This window comes from Saccostrea cucullata, unplaced genomic scaffold (genome assembly GCF_032062105.1).
Source record: "Saccostrea cucullata isolate Sc308-1 unplaced genomic scaffold, CSIRO_AGI_Scuc_v1 ctg7114, whole genome shotgun sequence".
Taxonomy (NCBI): Eukaryota; Metazoa; Mollusca; class Bivalvia; order Ostreida; family Ostreidae; genus Saccostrea; species Saccostrea cuccullata.
This window is the reverse complement of record NW_026928043.1, coordinates 1,366-20,492: the sequence shown is the minus strand read 5'-3', so window position 1 is coordinate 20,492 and position 19,127 is coordinate 1,366. Positions and strand designations below refer to the sequence as shown.

General features: G+C 32.2%; 2 protein-coding genes across 4 annotated transcripts; both read left to right on the top strand.

Annotated features, from left to right (window-relative positions):
- The first annotated feature begins 1,244 nt into the window (after positions 1-1,244).
- Positions 1,245-13,308, top strand: LOC134276256 (uncharacterized). Of its 3 annotated transcripts, XM_062758518.1 has the most exons (6): positions 1,820-1,857; positions 10,025-10,403; positions 10,734-10,904; positions 11,278-11,387; positions 11,596-11,708; positions 13,202-13,308. In XM_062758518.1, exons 2-5 carry the CDS (start codon positions 10,031-10,033, stop codon positions 11,683-11,685), a joined length of 744 nt encoding a protein of 247 aa, XP_062614502.1. In that variant the 5' UTR covers positions 1,820-1,857; positions 10,025-10,030; the 3' UTR covers positions 11,686-11,708; positions 13,202-13,308. The 3 variants fall into 3 exon arrangements, with proteins under 3 accessions (XP_062614501.1, XP_062614502.1, XP_062614500.1); XM_062758517.1 differs by lacking the exons at positions 1,820-1,857; positions 13,202-13,308 and adding an exon at positions 1,245-1,368 and having other exon boundaries at positions 11,596-11,903; XM_062758516.1 differs by lacking the exon at positions 13,202-13,308 and having other exon boundaries at positions 11,596-11,903.
- Positions 13,309-15,115: 1,807 nt separating this feature from the next.
- Positions 15,116-18,589, top strand: LOC134276258 (uncharacterized; the record flags this gene model as incomplete). The annotated part of the gene is made up of 4 exons (XM_062758519.1): positions 15,116-15,306; positions 15,718-15,906; positions 18,309-18,418; positions 18,498-18,589. Coding segments are annotated over exons 1-4 (542 nt in total), but the record flags the coding sequence as incomplete, so codon positions are not given.
- Positions 18,590-19,127: the final 538 nt, after the last annotated feature.

The window sequence follows — 19,127 nt, the reverse complement described above, 5'->3', positions numbered from 1 at the left end:
GTATACATTTCATAAAAAAAATTGACTTGTTACGATAAACTTCAGTTGTTATTGACAATTACACAGTTATTGCTCGATGGCTTAATTTTAGAATTATATTTTTCGATATTAATTTAAAAAAAAATACCTTTTGCATGTTTTGAATGATTGTCAATTATTCAATACTATTGCATTGTGTAAAATTATATAATGTATATAAATGAGAATAAAATACATCTAAGTTCAAAAGAAACATGGATTCATGTTCAAGTTATCTTTTTGATTGCATACTAGGATTAAAACCTCGATTTTGTGCATTGAACAATCTAGTGGAGACCAGCATCGCAAGAGTTTGATGCTTTGAGGATATCCACTCCTATGTACAGCATTTCTGTTACATGACCCAGTGCTTAGGCCAGATATGACCCAGTGCTTAACTTGAATTTATCCCTAGCAACACAGGCTTGTGAACAATGTATGCACTGCTGCCGTTATTCAAATATGTGTCCTTCCAATCGATAGGTCTTCTTAGTCTGATAAAATAGTATGTTATCTTTAAAAACCATCTGCCATGGTAATGTACATTGATTCTGAGGAGAAAACGATGACATGACGATAAATAGAACCTGTTCACTGGTTGTGTCACTAGTGTTGAATCTGTTGTGACTCACCTCCCCGGATTTGTTGGTCCAGGTGGCTATCATTGATTGGTGTAAAAAACTGAGCTACGAATCTTATTGTTTGTGATACAGTGTGTATGTACTTCAAGTGATTGCCCCTAAAATTTCGATGAAACCATGGAATAGCAATGGGGAAACCTATCCATTTTTTTTTATTAAAACGGAACGAGGAAATCACAAAGAAACACATTGATTCAAATGTCTGGCACATATGTGATATCTTGTTGGATGAATTTAGAAAACAGGCTCTGTAAATTTACAGATTTTTGTCTTGCAGATGAAAAAAAGGAGTGAGAGAATTTTTTTTTAATTTTGCATATTAGGAAATTATGGTTAAAAAGAAACTTGCATGAGTTCCGTATAACTATAAGATCACGCACTTTGCTCTATGCGCACATAAAGAATCTCCATTATAAGAAAGCAAAATCAGAAGTTCAGAAATCTTCCATATAGCCGAAATTTTATCTATCATGAATTTTTATTCCTCCGGTTAGAGGGGTGAAGTCAATTCAGAATTCGGATCCTTAATTGGGAAAGTTAATTAATTACTCAAGAACGAGAGTTGCAAACTAAATGTTGCACACAATGGATGCAACGCCATAATTTTTAAAGAATAAGTGAATTCCCCCCTGGCTTTGTTGCACGCAATAAAACATCTCAAATAGATTGATCGCAAGAACACAAGAGTTTCTCGAGCAAAATTGTACAGGTAAGTGACCATTACAACGACAGCAAGAAAGAATGCTTTTAAATTTCTTTTGTTTATAGTTGATAAGAAAGAATTATCTATAGCGTTTAATTGAAGCATATTTCCGTCGCAACTGAAATATATTTATTTAAAAAGTAATACCAAAAAAAAATCATTTAATCATTCAGAAGAGAAGAAACTCTACGATTATGCTTGCAACCATTAAATATGTACCTTTAGATTTAAACATTTATATTGGGTGTGACATTTTCAACTCCACTGAGTATGTTCAAAGCAGTTTTGTATACTAGAGACGTCCGAACAAAAGTTCATAGGAAGTTTGCGTCAATTTAAAAAAGATCGAATGGTATATCCCATCATCCAAAAAATAGACCCTATACAATTGTACTTTCACAATCATTTCTGCGAAGAGGAAATCTAGTAGTAACTTTTAAAACTTATCTATATTAAGCGCTTTGTTACCTCCTGTTATTAAACATTTAAATTAAGGTAAGTCTATTGTGATTTGATTCCAGATATCTTAATTTACATACGAGACATGCATATTAAAAAAATTCGCTTCATAAAATGCTTTCCTGTTTCAGTAAACACTACACAATTATTTCTGTTTACGAGGGGAACAGTCAAACTGTTAATCCGAGGTGATTGGAAAGACTTGGAAAACTGTTGCCGGTTTAAGGAGATATTCTCCTGGTCGTGAACACATTGTGGGCATTTTCCACTTTAATTTTTACCCTAGGTAAGAATTTAAGACTTAACTGAGCCTGAATTTATTTCATTTCTGTTGAATATATTCTACGCTTTTTCAAGAAAAGACATGCGAGTGAGAGTACTTGTGCACTGACGAATTTTAATTTAAAAAAATAATGAGGAGGTACATGTGCTGCAAAGTTATATCCATTTCAACAGAAGGTTTGTTTTGACACTTGGTCTTTTATATTCTATTTCGCATTTTTTTTTTGTATTTCAGTATGTCTATCATAAATAGTTTCGGACCACTTGCCGTTCCCGCTATGCTCCCACATACGTATGTGGGAGCATAGCGGGAACGACAACTCTGGATAGAGAATGACTTCATTCTGCCCTTAGGTCGTCAAAATTTGATTAAAAAATACACTCAAAACGCGAAAATTATAACCGAGTCATAAATCTTTGATTCAAATATATTTCACTTCGAGGTTTTTGTTGCCCATTATCAATGAGTTTTTCATAATCAAAACTTAATATTGTATCTCAATCAGAGAGAGAGAGAGAGAGAGAGAGAGAGAGAGAGAGAGAGAGAGAGAGAGAGAGAAAAAGAAGAGAAGAGAGAGAGCTAAACATGTTTGTCATCATAAATTAATGAGCTACTCTATTTTCATAATCAGAATATAGTAGGGACATAATCAGAAAAAAATCTCTCGTGCTTTCCATGTTAAAAAATGTACTCAAGGTAGTAACTATGTGCGTAATAAGATTTTCTTTAAGTTAATAACCTAATAAGAATCTGTATATTTATATTTTATTATGTATTGCTCTCAGATATTATTCTGTTCTCAAAATGAAGTTTGAAGCCCGCAAGTGTTTTAATTTTTTTTAAAAGCGTACTGAGATAAACGTCACCTTTCCCGTTAACAACTTGAAAATGTGAGAGGAGTATTGATATGATGAGTCTGCTAAATATCTTTTGTCTTAGGTAGGGCATGGTGCCAAGCACTTGCCTTTGTGTATTTCCACAAGGACACGGAATACAATACAAAGAAACATTACTGTGAAAGATTTTTAAACATACCGGTACAAACTGGAAAATGTCAACTAACCAATATAAACAATCATTATGCCTTAGACGGTGGTATTATTAACGGCGAACAAGACAATTAATTTGGACAACTTCCCTTACTTATGCTTATACAGCAATTTACCTTCATCACCTCCATACGGACTATATATCTCTCTTAGTTGATTCGATACGCAAGAGCATGCACTAAGTGCAATTTCTAAAGCAAGATAATTTACATTATTAACAAACAAGTTGATGAAACAAGAATATCGGCGATCTCGTTTAAAGTCATCGTCTCCTTAGTTCTATAGTCGATACAAGGACTTTGTCAGCAAATAATCAGTTATCATTGGGTCAAATGGTGATTGACGTTTTCATGATAATTGTTAGTTCATTATTTACACACTGACGACGGATTTTTCCTTTATTTCCCGATCATGAGAAGGAGAGGATGAGACCGGTCGGCAGGGGACACACACCCCTACATGCATATGGCAACTGATCCTGCCTCTGATGTTTCGGAGGTCCATGTTTTCTCTGCTCCTATTTTGTATTTAAGGACGTTCGATCCTGAGATTTTGAGCGTATTTTGGTCAGGTCCTTTATTTATAAAATTCTAACATTAAATCTGAATTCTACCGTGCAAATTTAACTATATCCAATGAAAAAAACCGCGATTAAATTCCATTCAAGAAGAATTAAGCTAGGGACTATATTTTGTGGCGGAAGTTTTTTTAGAAGAAAATGATCAGTTTTTCCATTTTGAACTATAACAGTACTGTTAATTTTGGATTCCTATTTTTCCATCCTGGCTGCACACAAATTTGTTTTTTGCAGTGAAATATGTTATGCTGGTTCTGAAATATCTATTAAATTATTTCTTATGAATTCTGTCAACAAAGTGTGACAAATATAGTCAATATTATTCTGAAAATCCGGGAAAAAATGGAGCCAATTTTAATGTAAAATTGACACTTTTTTTTAGTAATATCTGAAAATTTACATCACATACCCCCACTTTTGATGTTCTTTTCTAAATATTCAAGATAAATTTGACCTATTTGCTTAAAATCAGAAAAAAGTTTAAGGCTTTAAAATAATTTTCTTGCTTATTAAATTTTCAATGCCAGAAAAATCACTTTTTATTAGCGCAGAAAGGTCAAATAATTGATTATGCGAAGCAAATTGAAACTTTTTCTTAGTCACAATTTTTAAGTGTCTCTTTTTAAACAAACTTAGAGTTTATTTTGTTTCATGCTTTAATTGGATAAAAATATTTTAGGGAAAACTTCAAAAATTTAATTTTTAATTAAGACACAAATTTCAGTGCAAGAAGGTCATATTAAATGTACTGTAGCGCCAAAAGAAGCGCATTGACCCCCATTTTTTGATTTGAATTTTAATTAAGCTATGTATGTAGAAACTAAAAATATACTTGGCAAAAAAAGTTTAAGACTTTAAATATCAGGATCGAACGTCGTTAATGGACACCTGAGCTTGAATACTATTCGTAATTTCCATACATTTCATAAGGCTTCGTTTAATGTAAAAATAATAAACCAGATTGTCCAATTAAAAACTGTTAAAATATAATTCCTTTCAAATTAAAAATGTTATGATTGTGAAGTGACAACATCCAAATACATTTAACGTTTCCTAAACCATTCTCAGAAGTTTCCAATCAGTGTACCTTCTATAAATGTCATTAGGTTAGTAGATATGGAGAATATAAGTAGCATTTAGATTTCAATTACGTTCACAGTATAATTTGCTATTGCTAAATAAATGTTAAATGGCACACCTTTTTTTTATTAGAACCTCATACTTTTCAGTGTGCGATTCTCTTTTAATGTGTTCATTTCTCAATGAACAAATTTTTTTGTGCCTTCAGTATAGTTTCTTAATTTCTCATTTGAAATCTCCATTTTGTTTCGTTTTTGAGGCAATTTCTTCTTCTGTAAATTTAATAGGGTTTGGTTTATTATGAGGATTTCAACTCAATGAAAATAAGTTATTTGCTGCATGCTTATATTTCAGTGCTTACGTTTTTGTGAGATCCGTATCCAATATACAATGAAGCGCATTGAAGTGGTAAAATTTTCCGTTTGGATAAAAAGTTCTGAGTCATGTTTTGAACGTCAATTATAACATAATGACACGCCCATATTTTTAGAAACGAAAAAGAAATATTCGTCGTAGTTTTAAGACACCCCATTCTTCGCGACAAGCATCATGAGTTACACTGAAATGAAGATTTAAAAAGATTAGAAGAGGGAGTTAGAGACTCACGCTTCTGTAAAACACAAATTGCAACGAATATGTACAATTCTTTTTAACAGGTCTAGGCGGCCTCTGTTTTTGGAGGATAGATTTTATCCTCTAGAAACAGAGGATGGAGGTGTCGCCACCTACCGGACTTTTCAAAACAAAGGGCAGTCTAAACCAAACAAATAACAGCAACTCTTGCATCTCAAGTCCCAGTTTATGTACCGTACTCTGATTTTTCAACCAAAACAAATAAAAGGTTAAATTTCATACGATGATGGTTAAATATAGGTATTTAAATCATTTTAACAAATTTTGGTAATTTGCTGTCAATAAATTATTCATTTGAAAGCTTTGTTAAAGACCCTTTCCTGTCTGAAAATTAATTATAGCCAACCTCATTTTCCGGTACCATAATTATGTGTTAACAGCATAAAAGTTTTAAAAAACATATTTTTGAAAAATTCAGTTTCATTATTATTTCATTTAATAAGACGGTAGAGGAATTTTTCTTTGAAGTTTGCTCTTCTGCACGGGACTACAGTGGGCGGAGCTACTTTCCGTTCTGTATTAGTCTTCTATACTGTTGTATGTGTATACATCTAATAAAACTGAAATATTAAGACCCCTGAAATAAATTAGGATCAATCTCCATCTACAGCAAGGTTAGACCGTCCCCCTTATCAGTTAAGACTGACTTAAATTCAATTGCGTCTACCCGTTGTCAAAACTAATCTGACTGAAACTTACGTTGTCCGTGGAAATATATATACTGGGAATGCATGGTCCCCGTCGAGGCCTCATCTAAGAACACTAGCGGAAGTTTAGATGCTGCACAGCTAAAAAGTGGGATTTTTTTCTTATTTTCTCTAAATAATATTTATTTTATCTTTGCTTAAATTATCAGGCAGAGTGTATTTTGTCTTTACAGTACGTTTTCTTTTGTGTTTCCTTTTCCTCTAATCTTTAATTAAAAGAAATATGAAAGTAATGTTATTTATGTATTGTTTGAGCATTTAAGTGCCTTTTTATTTGTCCTGATAGGGAAAAAACATAAAAATTAAACAAAATAACAAGAAATATTAAGTAGAAATGAAGCGCAAGAAGTGCCAACTTTGAAAGCGTATTGTAAAAATTCTAGACATAGAATCTCAAATCGCCACATACAATTGATAGTTTAATGTCTGATCTTTTATTTAATTGTACTCTGGTGCTTGCACGTTTTGATTAAAGGTAGGCATGCGGCGTTTGAAAATTACCTGTGCTATCCTCTGAAATCAGAAGATAAACTATCCGACATTGCATTGCGATTTCCATATATGGTAAAAAATTTGGCTGCCATATTGAATCTAGCTATCCTCCAAAAACGGAGGCCGCCCAGACCTGTTTAACTTATCATGTCTATTGAAGTTACCACAACACATGTTTCGGTCGAACACGTGTTTACTCGGTGTTTATTTAGATCCTCAATTTGGTTGGCTATTATATTTATGGAAAACCTGTTCGACAGGTATTTGAAGAAACAACTTGGCCGTTTTATCCATTTCTAAAGAAATTGGCGTGTCATAAGATGACAATAAACACTCTAAAGATAGCTCAAAACGTTCCATTCGAACGGAAAATTTTACTACTTCAATGCGCTTCATTGTATGAGTCTGAAAGTGACTTGTCCTATCTCATAGATATAGTTTGTTTCCAGAATACAAGCGCGGTTTTCATCTGGCTAAAACTGAACAATCATTTATACACGGATTTAGCTTCAACGTACATACTAGTACTTGCATATACAAAGACGAAATAACTTTTTATGGGCATGCTCATTTATTAACTTGCTTTGTTTAGTTAAATGACCAGTCTATAGTTGAAGATCAATCTCTTTTGTTTTTCTTAGCATGTTCAAATTGAAGGTGCTTATCTGATACCTTTCAACTGGAGTTGTTTTAATTGAATGCAGTAAGTTTATGTTTAGAAATTTGATGTTTAAGTAGCTACATGTAAAAATGTTTCTTTCAATTTTGAATTCTTACAATTTGTAATTAAAACAACTTCGTTGTAATCGCCACGACCTTGATAATGTTTATAAAGTCAAGTGGTAAAATGTAAGCACATGTGCTGATTGTAACGGTTCTCTAATTTAAACTTTTAGTGATGAATACAAACGATAAATAATATAAAATTAACATAAAATAAAAAAAGTCATTATTTTGATCATCGTAAGAGAAATTTGAAAACGAATTGGGGGTAGGGCTATGTATTTTTTTGATAAACACTTATGTAAATAAAAGATGAGATCACTAAGGATATTTGACGATGCTCCTAAGTATTTTTTTTTCAATATAATCAGATAATTGAGAAATTCAAAGCGTCTCTTTCTTTTTCTAAGATATTGTAAGGGATTTTGTATCTGAACTTGACTTTTTCATTTTCATAGAGACACGGCATGGAATCCATGTCACATGGAGACAGTTTTAGACTTTAAAAACAATTTTCGCAATTTTTGTTTACTAGCAAAATATACACAATTGCTAGCACAAAACTATAATATATATTTGTTTAAACATGTTTAATGAACATGCTATTTCGAAATTTTACAAAATTTTTAAAAGATTAATGATGATATAAATATAAAACAAAAACTAAGAATCCGCATCAATATCTTTAGATTGTAAGTATTATTTTATGTAAAGGAGAAAGTCCGAAAACTGTCCATTCTGTGAGAGAAAGAACTGTTCGAGGCCCGAAGGGCCGAGAATAGTTTTTTCTCTCACAGAATGGATAGTTTGAGGACTTTATCCTACTTAAAACATTTTCTCTATTGTTAACTTAATAAACTGTCCCAGGTGATGGTTATGTATTTGCTATGATTATGTAACACACTTGATTGTCCAGAGAGTGGGGGTGAAAATAATAGCTGTATTGTTTAACTTAATGGACAGTGCCAGGTAAATTTAGATTTAAATGATAGCTCACTTGATTTCCGACCACTTCCCATGTAAAGCTTCATGTGTGAAAATGTCCTCATCGGATGGAGAAAGTAATACATATTTCTCCAAAATACGGGCCAAAGGGTGGTAAATACTGTAGAGTAGGTAGACACAAGCAGAGGCTTGTAGGTTTGCAGATTCTGAAGTTGGTGTTCAAGTTTTGACAAAAACTATCGCAAATCTTTGAACTAACAATCAGGATTTAAGGGACACTGTGATACGAAACATTCTTTGAGAACAACAACGGCGACCCCCTTGTATGAAGTTTGAGGAAACAGTTTATAACAGAAAAAACGGGCCACAAATCTATTACAGTTTGATCCTACAATTGAACCAACAATAAATAGCAGCAGAGAGTAAATGGAATAATTCATGGAAATATGAAGGATTCAGATGATGACAAGTGTATGAAAAGATAAAATTTGTGATCTCTGTCCCAAAAATGATTCCACCTGCAGTGCATCTAATGAGTTTATCATTTCATTTGGAAATAAGCCTTTTTCTTTTAAAATTTAAATTGCTGTTGGATATATTTTAAACATTCATGGAATGGATCTACCACGTCCAGCAATCATTTACAAAATTTGTGAAGAGGATGAGACGTCTGTTTTTTTTAATAAAGAAACTTCTGGATGTGGATGTTTTAAAATTTTTATGCATCAGGATTTACACATGTGTCTTTTTTGCATTGGATTTGTCATTTCCAAAGATGATATACTGTTGAACATTTCATATACAATTGTTTGATATTTATGCATGATTGTGCATTAAATTAAAAATTTAATTGCCTATTTAAATTATGTATCGTTTTCAACATTTAAAACCTGTACATTAAGTTACCTTTAACTGTACATTAAGTTGACAAAACGCTGTCGATTAAGTTAAGAATTGAGAGTTTTCTCAACTTAATGTACGGTTACAGGTGACTTAATGTACAGGTTTTAAATATCCAAATCTATTATGCCATATAATGTACTAAAACACAAAGGATTACATAACAAAAATGTTTTAAGTCACACTTTAATGACATTGGCAATGTTTTAACTTATCTTTAATATCTTATGCCATTTAAAGTCTTGATATTTATATTGCTTCTTATATCAGACAATCAAATAATTATGCAATCTGTAGATCTGATTCTTTCAAATTAAACTAATCTCATTGTTGTGTCATAACTAATATTTTGAAGTAAAACGTAAAAAATAAAGCACATGTTCTGAATTATAAATTGTTAGTTAATAAGAGTATATTAACCTTATTAGTGAATATAACACTACTGTACCATTATTTGAAATTATCTAAGGAATATAACTTTCTTGTTACCGTTTAAATTTATAATTGCTTTTGAATTCATTTTATTTTTTAAAAAATGCTTTTAAACCTCCTAAGAAGTTATAAATAGTAAGAGTAAAAAGGAAACTGTTCTGATGTAATTCTTGTATCTATTTTGCTTCCTTTTGTTGTGAAACATTAGACCCATAGAAAGCAGTTTCAGATTGGTGTAGTCACTATAAAAGGTGTCATTGACATTTAAATGATGACGTATAATTAGGAATTTACAGTATCGAGCATTGTAAAAATGTAGTTTCATTAGTTAAAATATTTTCCAAATGTAAATTGAATATTTTTTTAGTTTTTTCCTAAACAGGTCACCATGTCAGATGTAGTATTCGGATTTTACGCCTGCATTGCATTCGTTGTAATAGTATTTTTTAATGTTGGGTTCTTCACGCCAAACTGGCTAACTGTGCAAGAAACACCAGCCAACTCTTCCAAGCCTTCTGTCAACTGTTCCAAGCCTTCAGTAACCTCTTACACGCCGGCAGTCAACTGTTCCAGGCCTTCGGTCAACTGTTCCACGCCTTCGGTATCCTCTTACATGCCTGCAGTCAACTGTTCCAAAACTTCCGTGAACTGTTCCACGCCCTCGGTCAACTGTTCCATGCTTTTAGTAAACTCTACCGCGTCTTCAAGAATATGCAACTATGGCCTGTTTTACAGTGTTGATTGCCCAAATGATGAGAAGGGTGAGACCTTATTTGCTTTATTATTAAAATATTAAATAAAAAATGAATATTTTTTAAGAATGTCAAAATATTTATTTTCCTTAGTCGATTATTCGATAGCATTATTTGACAAATAGTCGAACATTCGAAACATTTTTCTGATTTTTTTCAATTTCAAACTTTAATAGTACATGACTCATTATAACTCGTTATAAAAGCAAATCGTAATTTATGCAACGTAACGCTTGGAGGAAATGAATCAAGAAAATTAATTTCCCAAAAGGGAAAACATACTCGTAATACTTTATTTAGAATTGATTTTGTACCTTACAATGTGACTATGTTTTGTAGCTTTTGACTGGACCATTATTGGACTGAATATTGCCACGTCTGTGTGTTTGACGGTCATTCCTTTCTTCTGGTGTCTCCTGTCATGCATGCTTTGCTGCAAAAAAGACGACTCAGACGACGCATGCGCTGACGGTTGCTGCAGTTGTTACACGTTCTTTTATGCTGCTGGAGGTCAGAATGGCAGATTGTTTGTGTGTCTGTTTTTTTTATTTCCTATTTAAACCTATCATTCAAGTCAAGTTTAGACATCAAAGTATTTAGGTAAACAGTCTGTTAGGAATACAAGGTAAAAAAAAATAGATAATGCAGACTGATTACTATTACATGGCAATTCAAAGACGAATCTCCTTATTCATGTCTGCAAAGAAACATATGGAGATAACAAACAGTATTCAAGATCAGAAGTCCATAAAATAAGAGCAGAGCAAACACGGACTGCAAAGCAGATAATAAAGTAGAAGTGTAGGTACATGTTACCAACCAGACCCATATTCATGATCCCTTTGAATGCAAATAGTTTAAACTACACACTCTTATTTTGTAGGTATCCTGGGCTTTGCGTCAACTTTGATTGTGGTTTCAAAATTTGATAACAGTCAGTTGGGGTGGTCTTTCTTTCTGACAGTTGCAGCAACTTCAGTGATTTTGTTACAGGTAAAAAACTCATACACATCCATCTTTTTTAACATAAAAATTCTATTTAAAACAGTTATAACAATTTTTTAGTTGCTGCTCTTAGTCACTGTCTTGTATACTGTTGAAAAATGACGGACAAATTGACAAATATTTTCTATTCATAAACATACATGTTTATTAAATATGCATTATTTTTTTTATGAAATTGTCATTTTTTTATTTTTAGTTTGTGCTTTTAATCACCTACTTTGTTTGCTCTCGAAAAATGAACGAAAAATGCACGGTATTCCTTGTCTATAGAAGACGACATTCCTAATTGTTACGTTTGAATTAAACTTTGTAAGTATCCAGTGTTTTAATAACCTGTTGTTGTTTTTGCCAAAATAAACTTTTTATAAGTGTTTACTGAGTTAAGTATTTTCAAAGCTTATAAAGAAAATTTTGTACAAAAATATTATTTTTAGTCATTTTTTTTTACTTATTTTCACACAAAATACATTGCATTTTTATAAATAGATCTCATTCCCGATAATACATCACTGCGATCTCTCCTATTTTTGAAATTTATGATGCCTTTCCACCTTCTGCCGTGAAAATCCCTTGAAATTGCTCTGGAGATTTTTTTTCTTTTTACTGAATTATTTTTTGTTCAAAGGTTTATTTAAAAGATTTTCTCCTTCATCAAAGAGTATTTCAAAAATACGAAGACCTTTGTCCCAGCCTCTTTTACTTAGTATAACTGTCATGTCACATGATTTGGTCATTATCGCAGAACCTCTAAAATAGTACACCGAACTAAGAGAAACAAAGAACTTCAACTTATTAGCTATTAACCCTTAACAATTTTTTATGTTGACGTTAAAACGTTAAAAAAAATTTAAACGATAAAGTCATGAAATATAAAAATAATAAATTGTATTCAAGGTCATAAGTCCACTGGAAAAATACAAATTGGGACCAGAGCAAACACAGATCTCTAAAACACCAGAGGTCTGATCAGATACCATGGAGGAGGAAGCATTCTCTGTTGACCGTTCACGTCCGCCATGTACCCCTTCTCATGATCGGGCAAATTAAAATTTGACAATGCAGTGTGAAATTGTGGCCTGACAATTTATATGAAAAACGTCAGACAGAATTTGGCTTAACGATATATTGTATTTGCTAATAAGGTCATTGTATCGAACAATCAATTTGCAAAATTTACTGTAAATGGGACTGCTGATATCCATTTATCATCAATTTATTTGTCAATAGCTTGTCTCATTTTAGAAAATATTCCGACGCTGAGCATAACTTTGCGTATCAAATAAACTGGGAAAGTTTATCTACATATGCTAATGATAATTATATATCTACTAAAATAAGGGAAGTTGATAATAGAACAGTATATCCCATTCCGTGTTGCCGCAAGTGTTTTGGTGTAGGTTGTCATTAATGTCTTTTTTTAGTAAGCTATCCAAACAGATATGTTAGACTGTGTTGTTTCTTTTACTCTAGGTAACAGAGATACAAAGCGATATTGTTAATTGATAAAACGTCGTCGAAATATCTAAATATAGTACTGAAAGTCACAGCAAGAAACTTCTTCTATTCATGCAGAAGATATCTGATAAATTGTGCTTCATATGAAGACAAAAATAGGTCTGCTAATAACAAGGCACAACTAGTAGTTCTAGTACCCATGAAAATTCTAACAAATTTTTGGAAGGGTTGTTCTCTAAACAATAAGTCAATTTTTATCATTTTTTGCACAAAAATTTAAAAATAACCGTCATGCTTGATGCATTTCCATGCATATATTAACATTTTTTTCTTTTTTCTTCTTACAGTGAGCTTGGCACCGAGTATCCTAAAAGATGATGAGAACATCTGACTTTATAACAATTTAGCTTTTTATTAAAACATTCTTTTCGTTAATAGAATTGATTTAATATTCAGTACATCGGTTTGTTTGTTTTAAAAATTTGCACTCATATTGAGACGCCCCCACTTGTCGATTGAGGTTTCAAATTTAGAAATTTAGAATAAAATGCTTCTTTGTTTAAAATAAATGTTATGAGAATGAATATCTTTAAAATGGATGTATAAAGTATTTATCAATTTGATACCCAAAGGTCTACATAACCATGTACCAGTTTGTAGACGTGCAATGGATTTTTGGAATCTCGATTTTGTCTCAAGCAACCCTAGCAATACCCCCTTTCCCCGTCAGAATGGAAATCTCCAATTTTTCCCTATCACAGTAGCAAGACAGTTTTTCAATGCCTATTATATTATAATCTACTGTATGTACACCTGAATTAAAAATTAAAATGAGTAGCCACAGGATCATTTGTTTCCCTTCTAATTAAAGACAAATTCAAAAAATGTCTTTGATATAAACTATCACCTGTTTCTCCCACATACACTATTTTGTCACACTTTTTACAAAAAATTTCATAAACAAAATTCCTTCATTTACAATTAATATAATTTTTCACTTGAAAAGTGTTACCGTTATTATCTTCAAACTGGCTGGTTTTCACAACAAATTTATACAAAATACATTTTTTAGCACCACACGGCTCACATAAATTTCTATTTTAAAAAGATAAATTGTTGTGTTTTTTATACGCTAAAATATCTTTCAAATTTTTGTCTCTTTTATAAGCAACGATTGGGGTGTTTTCGAATGCAAGGGGAAAACAATCACATCGCGTTTTTTTTCCATAATTAAGAAGATCCGAGCGATTGAGTTCGTCGACTTTCGTAAGTTGTTTTTCTACTTCGTTGCTAGAATATCCTCGTTTTCGCAAGTTCTTTTTCACTTTATCACGTTGGTTCTGATAATAATACGAAAAATTGTTATCATGTACTAGTTAGTACTCTTTTTAAAGCGGATGATTTTTACAATACAGATGTGGTATACATGCACTTATTTTATAGCTATTCTGCTATATGTAAAATATACCGGGTAATCCGGATATTATATTTCTCCTCATATATTTGAAAGAATTTAAAAGTCCGATGTCTGTGCCAAACCTCTATGGTTTGGCATCGGTACGGACGCCAAAGTCCCATGTTGACGCGATTGTCCGATGGCTTGTACCCCAAGAGACATGCCGCGCTACAATGCGATGCACGGACACGCCAAATTCATATCCTGCGGTGAAACATTCAACACTTATAATGTCACAATATTCCGACCTCAATCGACTAAAAAAGGTAAGTATCGCTACCAGCAAAATGATTTATGACCTTTCACACTATCGATAAGAGGTGGTCCCTCTCCCAAGCAGAATGCTACACATTTTTCGGCCGATTAAAGGTAGCCTCGAAACTACAGGAGAGATTAGGGTCAGCTTTATAACCGCTTGAGAAATTAGCGCTAATAGCACAAATATAATTTTGCATATTGTAGTAAACCATGCCATTTCACTTTGGCCAGCAATATAATCGATATTCATTAATCTGGTATATATTTTAAACCATCGGATATTGGCGCAGCTTTGAAATTGGGATTAGCAGTGCTATGAAGTTTAAATTAATATATCAGTTGTGATTGTGTCATTTTGTAAATTTTGAATTTATAAGGTGGCAATAAATTCAAAATTTACAACATGACAATATAATTGGTGGAAATTGTACTTTAAATGCGCAAATGAACAAAATATTGTGAGGTAGTATCGATTTTAGAAGCAATGTTTAACATGTTTTCTTTGCTTATCATACATTTTTAAAAGGCTAGACAGACACTTGACGATTAAAATATGTGTGTTGCGAAGTGATTTTCTCAATTTCAAAATGTCCGATATAGTCTTTGGGTTTTTCGCCGCAGTTGCATTTATTGTCATTATCCTTTTTGATGTTGGAATTGTAACACCTTACTGGATAACGGTAGAAGTGACTATTCCAAATTCTACAAGATTTCAGGTTACAGCTTACACAGCAATCGGTAAATGTTACCATTTGCAATTTTTATCCCCCAAAAATCTGTACTTCAATATCATGAATATATATTAGCCTTTAATAAGGGGAACAATTATCTTCCATAATGCCTTATATACTCTTGAAATGTTCAGGTATAATCATTGCCATATACATGTATATATATTAGTCACTTTTTTGTTAATGTACACTTTGTCACTATGATAACTTTTTCTTATCCGATAATATTAAGTCTTCAAAATATAGCTGTAATGAGAGACGATCTAGTTTTAAATCTCAAGTTAAATAATACAACAATGAAATTTTTTCCCATTATGTCCTTGTTCGTTGTTGCTTATAGCTATTTGTAAGATATTTGTGACATATACTTTGAGATCATAACATTAATGTTACACAACATTTACCTAATACCTTTTGATTTTTACAGTTTTCGATAATTTAGTCATATGGCTTAATGTAGCAACTTCCTTGTGTCTGACCGTCTTTCCTTTGTTCTGGAGTTGTATCAGGTGTATCATTTGTTGCCGAAGCAGCAATGGAAATGAAAATAGCCGAGAATGCACAGATAGTTGCTGTAAATGTTACTCTTTACCTTACACTCTTGCAGGTGAGCACACGTCTATAGATTTATAGATGATATGTGAATGGGCTTTGTTAACTTTGTAAAACTAAAGGTGATTCATGTATGTAAAGGATAAAAATATTGTATTAAAACGGTACTTATCGAAACGGGTGAAGTTTGTCCAGTACTAGTATTTCAAAGTACATGCCTATTAAAATAAAGCGAACTTGTGCTTTCGAAACATTATATATATATATATATATATAATCAAAAAGTTTGATAAAAAATCCACACAAGTATTTAAATAGTAAAAAATAACAGAACGCCGATTAAAACTCTACCGGTTTCAATTGTATCATCAGGAGTTTTGACATATTGCTATAGATACAAACATTTCAAAGTATATTGTGACGTCATGTAACGTCAAAAGTGTTGCGCTTTAGTACAGTTCATTGTGACGTCATTATGTTACGTTATTACGTTAACAGTTAGACAAATAATGCGGGAAAATTGTAAATTGTCTATTATGACAGGGCGTTTAGCTTTGGTTTAAACAGTGAAATAAAATGTTTTTCCTTGGTTTCACGTTCCTTTTCGGAAGTCTTGTTATAGAACTTGTATATAGGAAACACTGTAAAATTAGGAAAAATGTTTTCAGCACATGTTCTAATATGTCCGCTCACGGCAGTGCACTGGTATTCAGTTTGACGAATTTGTTGACGATGGACGGTCATGCGGTGTCTTAAGGTGTCCCCGGTTTGGCCAATATAATGCTCGCCGCATCCTGAACATGTCATGACATATATCAAATTTGAACTTTCGCAGGTAAAAGAAGAATGAATAACGAATTTTCTTCCGTTTTTAAAAAGAAATTGTTCGGTTTCCTGTAAAAAGGGACAGGTTCCACATCTTGGATGATGACATTTTTTAACACCGGCTGTTTCCTCTGTATTGTTAAATTTGGCTCGTGTTAAAATCTTCTTTAAGGATGGGCTCTGTCTTTTACTTTTGATCAACTGAAATTCACTGAATACGTCTTTCATCCTTGGATCATTCTCTAAAACTGGCATGTTGGTTTTGATGACTTGGAAAAATTCTTGATTTTTTGGATTTTTTTGAGTTTTAGAGAATGATCCAAGGATGAAAGACGTATTCAGTGAATTTCAGTTGATCAAAAGTAAAAGACAGAGCCCATCCTTAAAGAAGATTTTAACACGAGCCAAATTTAACAATACAGAGGAAACAGCCGGTGTTAAAAAATGTCATCATCCAAGATGTGGAACCTGTCCCTTTTTACAGGAAACCGAACAATTTCTTTTTAAAAACGGAAGAAAATTCGTTATTCATTCTTCTTTTACCTGCGAAAGTTCAAATTTGATATATGTCATGACATGTTCAGGATGCGGCGAGCATTATATTGGCCAAACCGGGGACACCTTAAGACACCGCATGACCGTCCATCGTCAACAAATTCGTCAAACTGAATACCAGTGCACTGCCGTGAGCGGACATATTAGAACATGTGCTGAAAACATTTTTCCTAATTTTACAGTGTTTCCTATATACAAGTTCTATAACAAGACTTCCGAAAAGGAACGTGAAACCAAGGAAAAACATTTTATTTCACTGTTTAAACCAAAGCTAAACGCCCTGTCATAATAGACAATTTACAATTTTCCCGCATTATTTGTCTAACTGTTAACGTAATAACGTAACATAATGACGTCACAATGAACTGTACTAAAGCGCAACACTTTTGACGTTACATGACGTCACAGTATACTTTGAAATGTTTGTATCTATAGCAATATGTCAAACTCCTGATGATACAATTGAAACCGGTAGAGTTTTAATCGGCGTTCTGTTATTTTTTACTATATATATATATATATATATATATATATATATATATATAGAACTGATTGAAAATTAAAAAAAAAAATTTCGACAGATAGGTAAGTGCTTAAGATAGACGTTTTATTTTGTGTTTGTAGTTTAGTTCCTTATGATATATCGTCATAAAATGCTTTCTACACGAAAAAGAGTAAAATATGTGCTATTGAATTTTTTTTAATGTAGGAATTTTAAATAAAAAAATCTCATAATAGATTATAACTTATATCTTTATAAATCCCATGTCTGTAATATTCAGTTGCACTCTACAAAAAAGGAGAAAATTAAATTATGACATTTGATGTGCTTTCCCCGGAAACCAACTGGTAATTTACTTCTCTTATATGTATATAGTATCACTTATTGCAATAATGCAGTGCAAAGTCAAACTTAACAACACAGATTTTAGTGATGGTAATCAAAATATTAATAAAGTTTTGATTTGATACCAATATAAATGTATATTATGTGATGTCCATGACATCTATTTATCTATAACTTTGACGATAAAGCTCGATTTTATAGACGTTAATAAAAACAATCATATATTTTAGGTCTTCTTGGATTTGCATCCGTCCTGACAGTGGTTGTTAAATTTGGCCTTAAACAACTTAGATGGTCGTTTTATCTTACCGTTGCCTCAACCTCTGTTATTCTTCTACAGGTATACTTCTTAAAGAACTTGATAATTTTTATTACTATGCCAAGGGAATAGATTTTAAGCCAATACTAACCTTTTTTAGACTGTGCTTCTGATAGTATATTCTGTACGGTCCAGAAACACAGATGAAAAATGTACAATATTTCTTGTGTACAGACGACGGCATTCATCTAAGTAAGTATTTTACCTCTGGTAATATGCATTATTATATGATTGAATAATTTCCATCTCTTTGATTGGCTGAGATCCTACTATGTTAGAAAAATACTACGTTGTATTGACCTGCACGTGACGTTCCAGGTCAATACAAGGATATATTTCCTCCATATTGATCTAAATATAGATTGGGAAATTCCAAATTGATACAAATTGTTTTGGAAAGCTATTTAAACGACTCTGATTTTTTTTTTTCATGTGAACAAAACATAAGCTAATATATATTTTAGGGTGAGGATGGTAAGAGGGGATGCAGGGACCCCCCTCCAACACTTTTACTGATCAACAATTTTCTTTTACTTTTTGGCAGTCAGTTTTCCCTCATAATATTCCTTCCTTTCAAAATCTATCCTATAAAAAAAGACTGACATTATATATTTCTTTCATAGCAACTAAAATTGATTTAAAAAAAAAACATTTCAAATTGATACGACTGGTAAAGTTTATTTTAAATCTGCTTCTCTCTTGTATTTGGATAGGACTTAATGAAATGCAA

Excerpts from the sequence above, each read along its gene's own strand:
- LOC134276256 (XM_062758518.1), top strand. The coding sequence starts at position 10,031 with ATGTCAGATGTAGTATTCGGATTTTACGCCTGCATTGCATTCGTTGTA. Across the intron at positions 10,404-10,733 it reads TTGCCCAAATGATGAGAAGG|CTTTTGACTGGACCATTATT; the intron begins GTGAGACCTTAT and ends TATGTTTTGTAG. Across the intron at positions 11,388-11,595 it reads CTTCAGTGATTTTGTTACAG|TTTGTGCTTTTAATCACCTA; the intron begins GTAAAAAACTCA and ends TTTTATTTTTAG.